The sequence below is a fragment of the Notolepis coatsorum genome, assembly GCF_963971535.1.
Source record: "Notolepis coatsorum genome assembly, chromosome: 1".
NCBI classification, from domain to species: Eukaryota; Metazoa; Chordata; class Actinopteri; order Aulopiformes; family Paralepididae; genus Notolepis; species Notolepis coatsorum.
This window is the reverse complement of record NC_140165.1, coordinates 214915318-214930366: the sequence shown is the minus strand read 5'-3', so window position 1 is coordinate 214930366 and position 15049 is coordinate 214915318. Positions and strand designations below refer to the sequence as shown.

Here is a 15049-nt window from a genome sequence, read left to right as displayed (position 1 = left end):
GCAAAAGTAGTATACTTTTAAAAAAAAGTGCTTCATTTATGTGCCACATCTGCAACATCTCCTGCAAAAAGTGCTTAATTTATGACTGTGCAACAACTGCAACATCTCCTCTTCAACATTTCAATATAAAAATAAAATAAAAAACAAACCAGTGCATGATGTGCATCTGAACATTCTAACATCAACACTTGAACAAAAACACATTTATAGTGCAGCTGAGCTTATGAAAAAGTGCTTCATGTCTGTGCAACAACAGCAAATCACAGCATCTTATTAGCACTTATTGTCCACTCTTAACACTATGGTCGCCAAAAACGCTGTACCACGTCATTCCCCGCCATGCTCATTCTGCCAAAGACGCCGTACCACGTCTTTGATATCAATATTTCAAAAATCTGTGATCGAAATCATATTTCTCCCCCAGAGACTTGAGATCTACTGTTGATCCCCTCTCAACTCTCCAACGGTTCAAGAGTGCCATCTGGTGGCGGATCGGCGGATCGCCCAGAGCGGAAACAGGAAATGGAAGCTGGTGCTCATTCCAATTCGGTCCGATCACTCGGTAATAGTCCCAGGACTCGAGCTAGACACAACGGATAGCAATCCGTTACCAATAACTCGATAAACAACATGATTTGGACGTATATACTATTATACAACCTGGAAATGGATCGCATATTTCTACATCCCATAATAGGAATATTTCTGTTCCACGCTCATCGCCCAACGCTATGAGGAAGCTACGGTAAGATTCAGCGTTATTTTTTAACGTGTTCGATACTAACTGCTCTAATGATCATATCACCCACACTAGATGAATCATCTAACGTTGGCCACGGAATAATAAACGACTCCCCCCATCCGGTCAACATCAGATGATCAGTAGTAACTTCTAGAAGCACGTCCATTTGAATTTTTTTATCTCGCGCAGATTCCTATCAAACTGTATTTGATCATCAATATAATGCATTTGGGGCTATAAATCACGTTCTGGAGAAAGCTGCAGAAAACGATAAAAACATACTTATACTTTAGACCGTATTTTAGTATTAATATGTGAATGAAAAAGTATAACGTTGCTACACCCTGAACAATAGATACTTGACGTTGAATGGGCCATAGTAATGTCAATTTAGCAATACAATTAAAAAAGTTATAGCCCTGCAAAGAAGGTAAACATCCCCATAGACAAATAGAGCTGGCGGAGGATGGTATATTAAGAATATAAGCCTGGCGACCAAAGTGTTAACTCTCAAACATCAGGGGGGGTGGGGGGCAGACAGGCCTAGCCTACTTACACACATCTAATGAGAGAGATTGCACTTCTTTGACTGGGCAATGGCAGAGAAAGAGGGTTCATAGGAAGTGAGGGCTACCCGCAAACAGTGATGCAAATGCTCATTTGTCAAGGAGGCACGGTTGCTTGTTTTAATGGCATTCATGTGAGAGAAACGTTAGGTTATGACTATAACCAAGTTCTGTTAGTATAGCGACGCTCGGCATCACTAGTCTGCACTATCTCGCATATGTGCACGCGCACTGAATAAAGACCACAAATGTACCTTTAATCCCAATATTCGTCTGACCACACCCCTATCAGCTTACCCATATAAGCAGGGGTGGGGCCACCCACTCGCCTCCTTCCCAAGCTTTCGCCACAAGGCGAGGTCAAAGGCTGCAGCGGCGTCGGATGCCGAGCGTCGCTATACTAACAGAACTTGGTTATAGTCATAACCTAACGTTCTGTTTCGTATTAGCTCTCGCTCGGCATCACTAGTCTGCACAAGGGAGGCCGAGCGAGAGCCAACGGCCGACAACACCCCGCTGACAGCCCCCCACAACCATCAGAACAGGGAGGGCCGAGCCCCCCCGACCCACCCTAATGGAGGGCACCCCCCCTATTAGGGGCTTCACGGGAGGGCGACGGACCCGACTGTGCGAAGAGGCACTCAAGCAACTCAACGCACAGGGTGAGCAGACCGTGGCTTGACCCCACGACTACACACACGCACAACCCGCATGCCACCCGGGAACGAACGGAGGAACAACCTCGTTACTGCCCCCAGAATCACGGGGTCAAGGGCAAACCCAACCCCGTGGCAAGGCCGTAGCAGCGGAGCGCGAAGGAAGACCCAGACCCACCAAAAGGACTGGACTCCCTGGAATGGGGGCCCGGAGAAGTCCATGATGCCAGCATCAAGACCCCACCAGGTGGGCACGTAGTGCCCCGCCCCCCACATCGCCAGCGTATTCGGACAAAGGCCCCTCAGCCGAGCGGGCCCCGTCCCCCCAATAGTACACCGCCTGGCACACTGACCCTGCAACAGGCAGTCAGCATGGCCGTAAGCACACAAAAAAGGTTAACCAACGGAAGCAGGCAGCGCACCGGGGAAAAACCAGGCAACAGGCTATTAACCCTAGCCTGGAGACTGCGGACGAGACAGGCGCCAGAGGGGACAGCTGAACACAGCCGCCCCGGCGGAAGGAGCGTAAGCTGGCGGTGTTGCATGACCAAGCCTCCATTTAAAAACCCCCACCCAGAGGGGTCGAGGCAGAGAAGGCTGACACGATTGGCAGACGTCATGAACGTGCAGGGGCACCCTCAAACGGTGAACCCGGGAGTTGACACTGCTCCAACACACCAGGGAATCAACCACCTTGGTGTTACCCAATGCGGTGGTTGTTCCTATAACCCCTCAAGAAAAAACTCCAAAACACACCTGCGGGTATACACCGGCTATACCGCAGTACAAGTGTTTCAGTTTTCAAAAAAGGGTTAACCCAGGCCTACGGGTCGACGAAACATTACTTCGGACCGGGCCTGGCGGTACGGGAAGCACAGCGTCACCAGAGGAGGTCAAAGACCACCCCCACAGGCCCCTCTTCGCCATGTGTGAGAGAGGAGCGAAAAAGAATGGAGAACCAGCCCCTAAGCACACCGTACTTGGTATTCCCAGGCGGTCTCCCAACCAAGTACTAACCAGGACCAACCTGTGTAGCGGCCGAGATCCGACGAGATCGAGCGTGTACAGGATGGCATGGCCGTAAGCCATTACGACAGTGCTGAGTAAAAACGTACCCAACCAGGGTCTCCATAGCGCTTAACCCTGTGACACCCGGACTGACCTGGCATTTTTCCCCCTGAAAAAAGCCCAAGTCCCTCAGGGTATCAGAACAGCAGATCTGCATCCCCGGCGGACAACGGGTTCAACTGATCCGGACCAGCTTGACCAGAACCAGTCCCGTGCCCTAACCACGCCGATATGCCTACTCCAGGAGAAAGGGCAGATATGCGTGTCGATCTTAACATGAAAAGAAGGCGCCACCCAGACGTTCGGGCGAACCGCGCCTGGTGGCCCACCCCAAGGGCATGAGACCCCTCTACATATGTTCAGATCCATTCCGTCATCATCCCCCAGACATGAACGAGAATCCGTCGATAACCAACCCAGGTCGTGGGATGTGGTCGTCGGAAGAGGAAAAACCCCCATCTCAGTTGCTTTATAAAAACGCTGTTTTAACCTCAAGCAACCAAGGCGTGCCAGTCAGTCGCCTGTTTACAGCGAGCTAGCACTATACGTGCGTCGGGACACACCCTCATCAATGAACAGGCTATTTAAACCTGTCATTGAATCCCCAAGGCGCCCAGGGGAACGACAAGAGGGGTGTGACACTTCCTAACTCCAACACTTTTTGAATAGAAAAGAAGGAAGCACTAACAGTATGTATCCCAGTCTACACAGCCGGGGGTAAAAATTGTTCACATTTTTACATCCCACCACCCTCCCATAGGAAGGAGACGGGGATCCCCAGAGAGACTTCCCACGCGAGCTGTACAGATTGAAAAGAATATATTGCACCTTGAGCCATGTAAAAAATTGGTTTTAGGGCTCTCCGGGGAAGAGGCACTGAACCCATACACACTCAATAATCGAATTGAATCGAATACATACACAATAGAATAGGACACCTTCTAGAGGGTCCACTCACTTTAACAATCTGAGGAGGAAGGCTCTGTACTCTGATGGAGGCTCCCTCACATGGAAAGGAGGAGTCCGAACTCACAGAAGGCCCGAATAGGCGCTTGGTGAGGAGGAGCCCTGACCACCCCCCCGAAACAGATCCATCACATGGACCTGAACAGCACACGGAAGTCCTACCAACAGAGACGCGCACGGTGACGTACTCTATGGCGGGGGAATTTCTGCGGTGCACACGCCCAATATTCCAGGCCGTGGGACCAGGAAACTCCCTCCCCCCACCCCCCCCCGTAACGTGCCGAACCGCAACGTGACAGGAACCTTGAAGGACAGGGGGTGTACCCCTGACCGACAAAAACAAGGGGGAGAGGAAAGGTTACCAGTTCACCCCTTTACGACCCCACACCCATGATGCGATGTAATGACAAAAAGAGAATATGACACAGTCATAGTCAGCTCTATGAAGCGGTTGACAGCTCCACACAGCGCATGAGCCAACCTGCTATCTGATTTTTACTAAGGAAAAAACACAGAATAGAAAGGGCTCTCTAAGAGCCCCGGTCCAACATACACATGTGCTTCTGTGGCCAGTCCAACCCAGTTGTAGGTCACATGACACACACAACCCATCATCACCTACAAAAAATGGCAAAAACACTCTACAGAGGAACGCCGTTTTTCATAATGAGAGAATACATAATTCTCGATTAGTATCGGCCACAGGCCTTGCTAAGCACACACGACAGCGACCAAACAATCTTTTCTTTTAGGAAAATAAAGTTTCTCCAGCAGTTTTAGCACAACCTCAGCAATCAAGCTAAGGGTTACATCGCATCCCTACCACACAAAAGACACAATGTAGTGCACAACATGTCTGATAGGAGGATGAAAAAGTCCCCAGGGAACCGGGGGGAAACACAATCCTCTTATTTTACCCTTAATACGGCCAGTTAAAACAGGAAAACCTGTTAATATGTGAACACACTGTTCATTGTCATCACAGGCTGAGAAAAGAACATTCTTTTACTCACTTGTCACTAAGCATAGCTTCATAGGTTAGTTACCTTAGTTGTGAGTACACGGTACATATAAACACACATGATGTTTCTCACACAACAACCAGATAATTTTCACATCTGTAACAACAACCCGATTTGCACGGAGAAGCTAACTGCCAGTGACAAAAACAGTTCACACATATCTCGTGTCGTATCCTAAATGCATTGCAGCAACACACGTTTTGGGAAAACATCGTTATTCACAAAACATTTAGAAAAGTTAAACCAGAAGACGTGTTATAAGGTCTGGTCAAACCTTGTCCTACCCGGAACGTAGATCAGCGAAGTGCAGACTCAAGACCCCGTAGACAACACAGCCGATCCTGTGTTGCTCGAACTGGGCAGCGTCGTCGCTCCAACCAGTCGCTACAGTCCTCTTTGTTGACGCAATCCCCGTCCAGGCTCAGGGCAGGGTCGACGAACATCCCCTGTCAAAGATGACGTCGTAGTCAAGAGTGTAAAACATGTTATAATCAAAGCACGTTCAACAGAGTAGCATTAAGCTAACGGTCGCCCCAACCGTCGGTCGCTACCGCCCCTGCTCGCGAGACGCCGAGCGAACGGCGCACGCGACCAGAGGGAAGCGCGCGGCGGCGCGCGAGGAGCCGGAGCTACCCCGCGCTGGCCTTGTCCGATAGCAGCAAGCTAACGTTTCCTAGTGATCACAACCGGCTAGCGCCGCAGCTAACAGCTGACTGGCTAACAGTAGGCCCACCTCTGTAGGCCACGCAGTGATCCCAGCAGGCTAACGCCGCAGCTAACAGCTGACTGGCTAACCGTAAGCTAAGCAGCTATCACCTGAACTTTGTACACAATGACATAACACTCACCCAGACAGGCCGCCGTTCTGAAACCCTCCTCACTTTTTAAGAGAAAAGAGAAACAAGATGTCAACACAGCTTTACAATGGTGATTTTACCAACAATCCTGATGAATTGAAAATGGGGGACCCTGATGTAAACAAGACGAAAGTCTTTCTCTGGTCTGCATCCCCTTAACAATTGTGTGTATTGAGCTGTACTGTATTGTACCCATTCTACAATCTGTTAATAAAGTTTTCAATCAATCAATCAAAACCCGACGGAATCAGCACAATACCAAACTGGCTTGTGTAGATGACTTGAACATGGATCTTCCGCTATCGAACATCCATGCACATATCTCCTCGTGAAGGAATACTCTCATTTGGATATGAAAGAAGGGGCTTAACACGGGACAGAGAGATATCCACTCGTCCAGAAAACACAGGGATCACCAGTGTTAATGGTTGCGGCCCACTAGTTAAACTAAAATGGCTTCAGACCAAGGTCTTCTGTCGTCTAGGAGACTGAACAAAGGACCCTAGCCTGGGGCCGGTTTTCATAAACATTGTCAAGTAGCCCCCATAGCACTAACAGACAAGTGAAGCCTGCCAGCAAACATAACTCACCAGAACCAGGAACCCACCGCGTCTCATAACAGCGGCGCGTCCTACAGCCCAGCTGTGCCTTTACAGCAACAAGCACACAGCAAGGACTGCAGTTGGAAAAGCATGTAGCGGCACGAACTCCCAATACGAAAACCGGTGGAGGATTTTTAGAATGATCATCATCTTCCAGACACTCCAGTACGAAGACAATATCGCCGTATTTTCTCGAAAATAGTGAGAGAGAAAATAAAGATATGATGTCAACGTATCCTTGTTTCCCAAAGCTGCTCCTAATTCTTTCTTCCAGCATGGTGTCAAGTGTGGGGATCTACCGAGGCACTTCTTCCTTGTGGTGAAAGCGAGAAGGAGGCGAGTGGGTGGCCCCACCCCTGCTTATATGGGTAAGCTGATAGGGGTGTGGTCAGACGAATATTGGGATTAAAGGTACATTTGTGGTCTTTATTCAGTGCGCATGCACATATGCGAGATAGTGCAGACTAGTGATGCCGAGCGAGAGCTAATACGAAACAGAACTGGATTCACAGGTGTATGTTGAGCCAAACATTGTTAGCACAGATATTGCCAGCGTTTTTATTTTGGGGAATGTGTTGACATGAATACACTTTATCCAAAATGTTGTGGTGGATTCATTCTCAAGTGCCTGCTTCAGAGCAGATGATGCTTGCATGTCAATTATTTCAAGTTGCAGGAGACCTTCATCAATGTGAAGTGATGCAAGGAACTCTTGTCCTTTTGTGGAAATAGCAGCTACATTGGCAAATGGGTTGCTCACAAAATGCATCAATTCTCTGGGCATGTCAAATTCATCAAATCGACTTGCAAAGTTTTCCCTCAATTTATCAATGAAATCTGTCATTAATTGAGTGACTGTTGGCTCAATTGTGCGTGTGAACGTTGACATGAAAAGAAAAAAGTTAATCTTTTGCGGGCCGGTCAGAATCGGCCCGCGGGCCGCCAGTTGAATAGCCCTGATCTAAAGGGACCGTACACTTAAAGTGGACCAAACAGGGTAGGTGTGAACGTGCCCTTAGAGAAATCCTGTCTAATCCCAGAAAACGACGCTATGCAGCAATACGTGCATTTCACTCAAAACAGTGCCGTTTCTCGCCTGTATCAACAATCAATCTGAAATCAACGCTATATTATCGGTATTATGTTTCATCATGAATGCATGAAAGGGTGGGGGGGGGGGGGGGGGGTCGTTTTTCTATGCTTTGATCGTCACCAACGGAATACGTTACACACACACATTACACACATACGCTCGGATCGCAGTGAAAGGATTCTTGGATCAACGCAAGATTGATACCATATAGCCCTTACCTTGACTAGGATGTACTCTAAAAAGAATATTCCAATTATCTGATCGCCATTCCAAGTATTGATGTCGATCGTGTTGCCAACATAATCCACCAAAGAACATGAACCGGGAGTGCTTGATTCTCCTCAATCCATGCGTTATAAACGCTTGTCCTGCCCGACAAGGAAAACCCAGCCCGGACACTTTAGATCGACGCACAGCTCAAGACAGAGAGTTTCAAATGATGTGCAATACCGTCCGCAAGGCGGCAGGCGGCGGTATTGGACGTTTGCGATCTCAGACTCATTCCCAATGATAACACAGGCTCCCTCGATGGATTATGAATGGGAATATCGAATAAAAGAAATAACGTAGAAAACACGACCTTTCTCGGGTTTGGCGCTCAAGCGTCGGCGAGTTAACCCAACTTTATTTCTGAGTGGCGTCCAATGAGTTAATAACACCCATTAGAACAAAATAACACAACAAATAAAGTTTATTATTGAGCATAATCAGTAATTCACGATACCATGTGTGACCGTGTTTGTGATGGTATGATGTGTCCTGTGAGTGATGTTCTATTTCTTTATGACTTATACTTTATTGAGTTTTTTTTTCTTTTTGCACACACAGGACATCAAGACAACAACAAGTATTGACATATGACATTGAATCAACATAGGTCGTTCTTGAAAGACAACAGACACCTGTTACAAAGGGTCAGATTAAACCGAATATATATATTTATTGCCTGAGATCCCATGTATAATATTTGTATATCGTTTGATATTCCCTGTATATTCCTTGTACAATATGCACGGAATATCCCTTTAGTCTAGCAGGACAGACCATAATATTCATTCCTCTATTGGAAGCGATCCCATGGCGCCAGGCACCGAGTAAAGCCTTGCCCACTCGGGCTGACTTGAAACCTACCGCCTCGGACTTGTCTGAACATGCCCGCTTTTCGCCCACGGCTACGAGACCTAGGGGCGACAGAAATGAGATAGGTACTATTTGTCCACCGTGGATATAAATATGGCGCAAGAATACAGAACCCCCCTTTGCAGTTCCTCTTCAGTTCGCCTTCAGTTCAGTCTGGTTCGGTTACCAAGTAAAGCCTTACCCACTACGTAACGTGAGGTATAGCAGGGCTCGTATTGCCCAAGATAGAATCGTGTTATCCTAAATACGTCTGTTTGTCGTATCGTTCTCTATATATTAGTAAACCTTCATTACGAGTCAAAGACCACGTGAAGTGGGTAATTGTGTGTCTATAATAGAGCACTTATTGCCGCGTGCTAATAGTACAGTAACGTCAAGTTCAGCCGTGCACTACCGCACCGGAGAGGATATCTACACCGGAGCAGCAGCACCACGGAGGACTTACACCCCGCCAGCGGTGCCACTCTCCGGGCAAGGATTATCATTCTCCATTCTTCACCACGCTGCTGGAAGCAGGGAACCGCCTACACCCCCTGCTGTGGGATCCACGTGCCCGTGGGACCACCGCCCAAGCCCGTCTCTGCCGGAGCAGAGACTTGACGGCTCTCATCTGCGCGGAGCGCACCCTGGGATCACCACTGCTTTCCCCGCTGCCACAGGGGTGACATCACCCCCTTGAACCCTGGACTTGCATAGAGCTTTGGCCCCCTCTGCTGGCTTACAACCGGTAGTACACCCTTTCCCAGAAGATCCCTAGATAATCCTTAATATCCATTATTGATTTACCTGCACATTCTATTTGCCTTATAAGCGCATCTAAAGTGACCAAGTGATGTAACCTAATATCCCCTTTGTGTAATAAATATTGTAAACTAGTATTCTGTGTGGAAAACCGTGTTATTGTGAAGTGTCGTCATCTAGAATACCGTTGTACGGTGTTGGCCAGCAATGTACAAGTCGGTAGTGATTCAATGATATCAGTACTTGATTAATACAGTCAGGGAATTGTACCCCTCAGTTACACACCCATAGACCACAAACATCAAGACTACAGTGACAACACCCCAAAAGGGAAAAAATAAACCGACTAAATTATACAAAAAATTAAGCTAAATTAATAAATAAACCACATCATGTCGACATATACATACACTTGTCAGGTACTCATTCACACATGTTTTCTTATCCCTGAACCTGGACCATACCCTCCCCTCTCTCAGTGAGTGATGTTCTATTGATTTGATGATAAAAATGATGTTGTTTGTTTGTTACACAGAAGCTCATGCCGTGGGATCATCCGTACTTAAGTGGTGTTCTGCGAGCCGAAAGGTGAGTATATTTGCGACAGATGCTGTTATTTTTCTACCCAGTGTGTCATTTGATAAACCTAGTTGATTTCTATCTCCGCGTGGTTGTTCACCATATTCACACGGTGGCCATTTTGCTCTTATGACCATGCTTGGGTTGGGATTCCTGGGTGAGAACAGGGTGGAAAGGAGTCCCAACCTGAACATAACACAACATGGTCAACGGGGGAGGCTGATGTGTGGAGTGTTATTGTGTCCCTGCTCGTCCTCGGGTATCATGGTACAAAGGGTGACAGGGGAGAAGCATGGGAGAGGATAAGTGCTCTTTCATTCCTTTCTGATAAAAATACAATACAATCTGTCTCGATCAATAGAAAATAATAGAATCTCTTTATTGCCAAGTACATTTTGTACCAGGAATTTGCCCCTTTGCCTTTAACCCATCCTTACAGTTTACGAGTAGCGTGCAGCCACACGCACCGAGGGAACAGTTGGAGGTTTAAGTGCCTTGCTCAAGAGCCTTTTTCCCCCCGTCGACGTCATCTTGTAGGCAAACCTCTGCTTCTGTCTCCAAACCTGTGCATATCTTTTGGGCAGAGACTCTAGAGACAACCTCGAGTTTAGGGAATTGAACCGGCAACCTTCAGCTCACAAGCCTTTCTGCCCATCATTAGGCCACCGCTGCCCGAGGAAGAGGGCACTGCCCGTACAGGTCTCTTCTCCTCTGTCTCTGCTCCACAACATGCCCTATCGCCATACAACATGCCATATCTCCATACAACATGCCCTATCTCCATACAACATGCCCTATGCTCCATACAACATGCCCTATACTCCATACAACATGCCCTATGCTCCATACAACATGCCCTATCTCCATACAACATGCCCTATCTCCATACAACATGCCCTATGCTCCATACAACATGCCCTATACTCCATACAACATGCCCTATACTCCATACAACAGTGGTGCCCAACCAGTCGACCTCGATCGACCGGTAGATCGTGCGCTGGTTTCAAGTAGACCGTGAGATTATTGGCAAAAAAAAAGAAAAAATCAAGCGAAAATCCGCGAGCCCAACTCAGATAGAGTTTTCCACCTGGCCGCTGTGTGTATTTGCCATGTCTTGTCCCTGCATCAACGGAGGCACAGTATTCCAATACACATCTCATACATCAGCGCAGGCCACGTCTGGTCTTTTGTGAGTCAGAGGAGCGCAAAGTGCTGCGACTTGCATGCGCGAGTGTGCGTGACAGCCCTGCGCAGGTATATCGACCATCTGGTCTTTTGTGAGTCAATGTGTACTCAGATATTTGTGAACGACACTGTCTCGTAACTAAAGTACTTCCAGGGGGGGACGGGGACTTTCCAGGCTAAGCATATAAAGCTGATTTGATTCATTTAACCTGGACACTCGCAACTACGGTTTTAGAGCAGAGAAAACTGTGCTGAAAACGGCAACAACCGTCAATTAAAAAGGACTACATGCTTTGTTTGTTGTTGCCAATTCGATCGCAAAGACTGGGAAACCCCACACACTTGCAGAGAGCTTTTGGTTGCCCTGTACCAAATATGTGGTTTCTGTCCTTTGTGGACAAAGTGTTGCAGAGCAGCTCCATACAATACCGCTGTCAGCTGACACTATTTCAAGAAGAATTGACTGCATGTCAGACGATGTTAAGAGCCAAGTTGTGGAAAAACTTAAGCAGAGCCCGTATTTAATGATTTGAAGCCCATCATTTGTAGCCACATAGAAGGGCTCATTGATCAATTTCGGAATTATTTCCCCGAAAGAAAGAGCACGGACAATTTGAACAACTGGATCCAAGATCCGTTCATTGCGCATGACGCAACAGGCCTCCCACTGTCTGAGCAGGAGGCGTTGATCGATCTTTCGTGTGACGAGCTACTGAAAGTCAAGTTCACTGGACAGGCCCTCGCAAAGTTCTGGATATCAGTCCGGAACGACTACCCAGTGCTGTGTAATGCTGCGCTGAAAAAGCTTGTCCCGTTTGCGTCAACATACCTCAGAGTAGAAGCGGATCTGCGCCTCTTTCTCGGCACAACACAGCCACGTATCATGGAACTATGTTCAAATGTACAAGCACACCCTTCCCATTAAGTCTCGTTTTTGTTTATTCTTGAAAAGCGCATGTGAACGCATAAAAAATTGCTAAATATGCCTTGATCGTTTTATAAATGTGTATACAGAAACAATTCCGTTTGATAATATTCATTAATTTCATTAATAACATTCTTGTCATTCTTGTAATTCCTACACTACACTGTTACAATGATGTATAAAATATCATATTATATTATATACCCATTCAATATGCACATGACAGAAAATATTATATGCCATATAATATTTTCTGTCATGTGCATATTGAATGGGTATTATTAATCTACTATTACTACTAATACTAGCCGAGAGTAGGTCAAATTTGGGCTGGTAGCTCTCGGCTAGGTGGCAAATAAAAAAGTAGATCTTGGTTAAAAAAAGGTTGGGCACCCCTGCCATACAACATGCCCTATCTCCATACAAATGTGGGATAAAAAAAGTACCTGTGTCCCGTACATGGTGATGGCCATTTTCTTCTTACTGATTTGTATTACTCAATAATAGTTTGACCAATTTTCATCACCACACACACATGCAAAAATGAAATTATTTGTAATTATACAGCTGTAAAATAAACAAGAATATGGGGAATCTGGTAATCAGAAGGTTCTCTGTTGGATTCCGGCTCCTCACGAAAGCATGTCGAAGTGTCCTTGAGCAAGACACTTAACCCCTAACTGCTCCCGATGAGCAGGTTGGCACCTTGCATGGTTGCCTCCGCTGTCGGTGTGTAAGTGAATGAGTGAATGTAAGGCATAAGTTGTAAAGTGCTTTAGATAAAAGTGCTACAGTATATAAATGCAGCCCATTTACCAGTTACCAATATGGAGAGGTTTTAACCTATTTGTGTGTCCTTTGAGCGCTGTATTCCAACCTTCTTCAATCTATTACAAAAGAAAACTCCAATATCGTATTTAGCCGTTAACCTCGGGTGTATTATCCCTGTTGGAAAGTGAGGATCGTGGTCGTGACTTGTGTGTCCTGAGCAGTGACCCTCGAGCCTAGGGTTTGGAAACCCTCCTCCGCGGTGAACATTGGGAGCGAACACCAGTGTTGCGCTGCTGAACGGGAGTCACTGTCAGTCCCATCAAGTGTCCCCAGGCCTGTGTTGGCCTCGCCTCGCCTCGCCTCGTCTTCATACAGAGAGCCTGTTGCTAATGAACTGAGCTCTTCCTTCCCCGCACGCTCACCAGAGGCCAATAAATCAAAGTGCCAAATGTGCTGGATGAGGTCTTATTAAATCTTTATTGCAGACATGTTAGGTCCATGTGTGTGTGTGACAGAGAGAGAGAGAGAGAGAGAGAGAGAGAGAGAGGGGGGGGGGGGGGGACTGTTTCCACCATTGGACTTTGGCAGGAGTTCTGTCTGAGCAGCGGAGGGATAAAGTGTATACTTCTTTCTTCTTTTCATCCCCCCCTCTACAGAGGAAAATCAGTTTCCATCTCTGCTCTCTCCATCTCCTTTTGGTTTCATTATGGTCTGGTCTCTACTGGTCGGTAGGAGGTTCCCTGGAGAGCTGTATTTAGAATGTGGTTGCTCCTATGAGGCTGCCTGCCCAGAGCTGCTGCTTTAGTGGCTCTTTTCCTTTTCTCTCTCTCTTTCATATATCTCGCTCTCTCTTTCATATCTCTCTCTCTCTTGCTCTCTCTCTCATATCTCTCTCGCTATCTCTCTCTCTTTCATATCTCTCTCTCTCTCTCTTTCTTTCATATATCTCTCTCACATGTCTGTCCACCTCTTAATCTATTGTTCTCTCTGTCTATCTCTTCTCCATCTCTCTCTCTCTTGTTCTCTCTTTCATATATCTCTCTCTCTCTCTTTCATATCTCTCTCATATGTCTGTCCACCTCTCTTAATCTCTTGTTCTCTCCATCTTTCTCTGTCCACATCTCTTCTCCACCTCTCGCTCTCTCTCTCTCTCTCTTGCTCTCTCTCTCTCTTTCATATATCTCGCTCTCTCTCTCCCTCTCTCTATTGCTCTCCCTCTCTATTGCTCTCCCTCTCTCTCTCTTCCTCTCTCTCTCTCTCTCTCTCTCTCTCTCTCTCTCTCTCTCTCTCTCTCTCTCTCTCTCTCTCTCGTATATCTCTCATGTCTGTCCACCTCTCTTAATCTCTTGTTCTCTCTGTCTTTCTCTGTCTACATCTCTTCTCAATCTCTCTCTCTCTCTTGCTCTCTCTCTCATATATCTCATATGTCTGTCTAGCTCTCTTAATCTCTTGTTTTCTCTGTCTACATTTCTTCTCCATCTCTCTCTCTTGCTCTCTCTCGCTCTTGTTCTCTCTCTTTCATATCTCTCTCTTTCATATATCTCTCATATGTCTGTCCACCTCTCTTAATCTCTTGTTCTCTCTGTACATCTGTGCTCTCTCTCTTGCTCTCTCTCTCTTTCATATATCTCTCACTCTCTCTTTCATATATCTCACATGTCTGTCCAGTGTCCACCTCTCTTAATCTCTTGATCTCTCTGTCTTTCTCTGTCTACATCTCTTCTCCATCTCTCTTGCTCTCTCTCTCTTTCATATATCTCTCGCTCTCTCTCTTTCATATATCTCATATGTCTGTCCACCTCTCTTAATCTCTTGTTCTCCGTCTTTCTCTGTCTACAATACATTCTCCATCTCTCTCTTTCACACTTGCTTTCTCTTGCTCTCTCTTTCACACACTCAATGTCTTGCTTCTCTCTCTGTCCACCTCTCCATCTATCTCTCTTCTTGCTTTCTCTGTCTACCTTTCTTCTCTCTCCCTCTCTCTCTCTCTCTGTCCTCCCCCCTCTCTCGCTCTCTTCATCAGCAGCATTAGTGGTTATCCAGCTATTTACTGTAGTCAGAGGTGAGGAATGTTCAACCCATACTCAAATTAGTCACAGATTGTGTGTTTGTGCTTGTGTTAAATACAATTTG

The 15049-nt window shown here is 46.6% G+C and overlaps 1 protein-coding gene across 1 annotated transcript in view; it reads left to right on the top strand.

Moving 5' to 3' along the window:
• Positions 1–15049, top strand: part of LOC311233347 (mitochondrial intermediate peptidase-like) — a 198290-nt gene that overhangs the window by 15889 nt on the left and 167352 nt on the right. The window contains exon 10 of the mRNA XM_084320322.1: positions 9989–10041. Within this exon, the coding sequence (XP_084176448.1) occupies positions 9989–10041 (53 nt within the window). The remainder of the gene's footprint in view (positions 1–9988; positions 10042–15049) is intronic.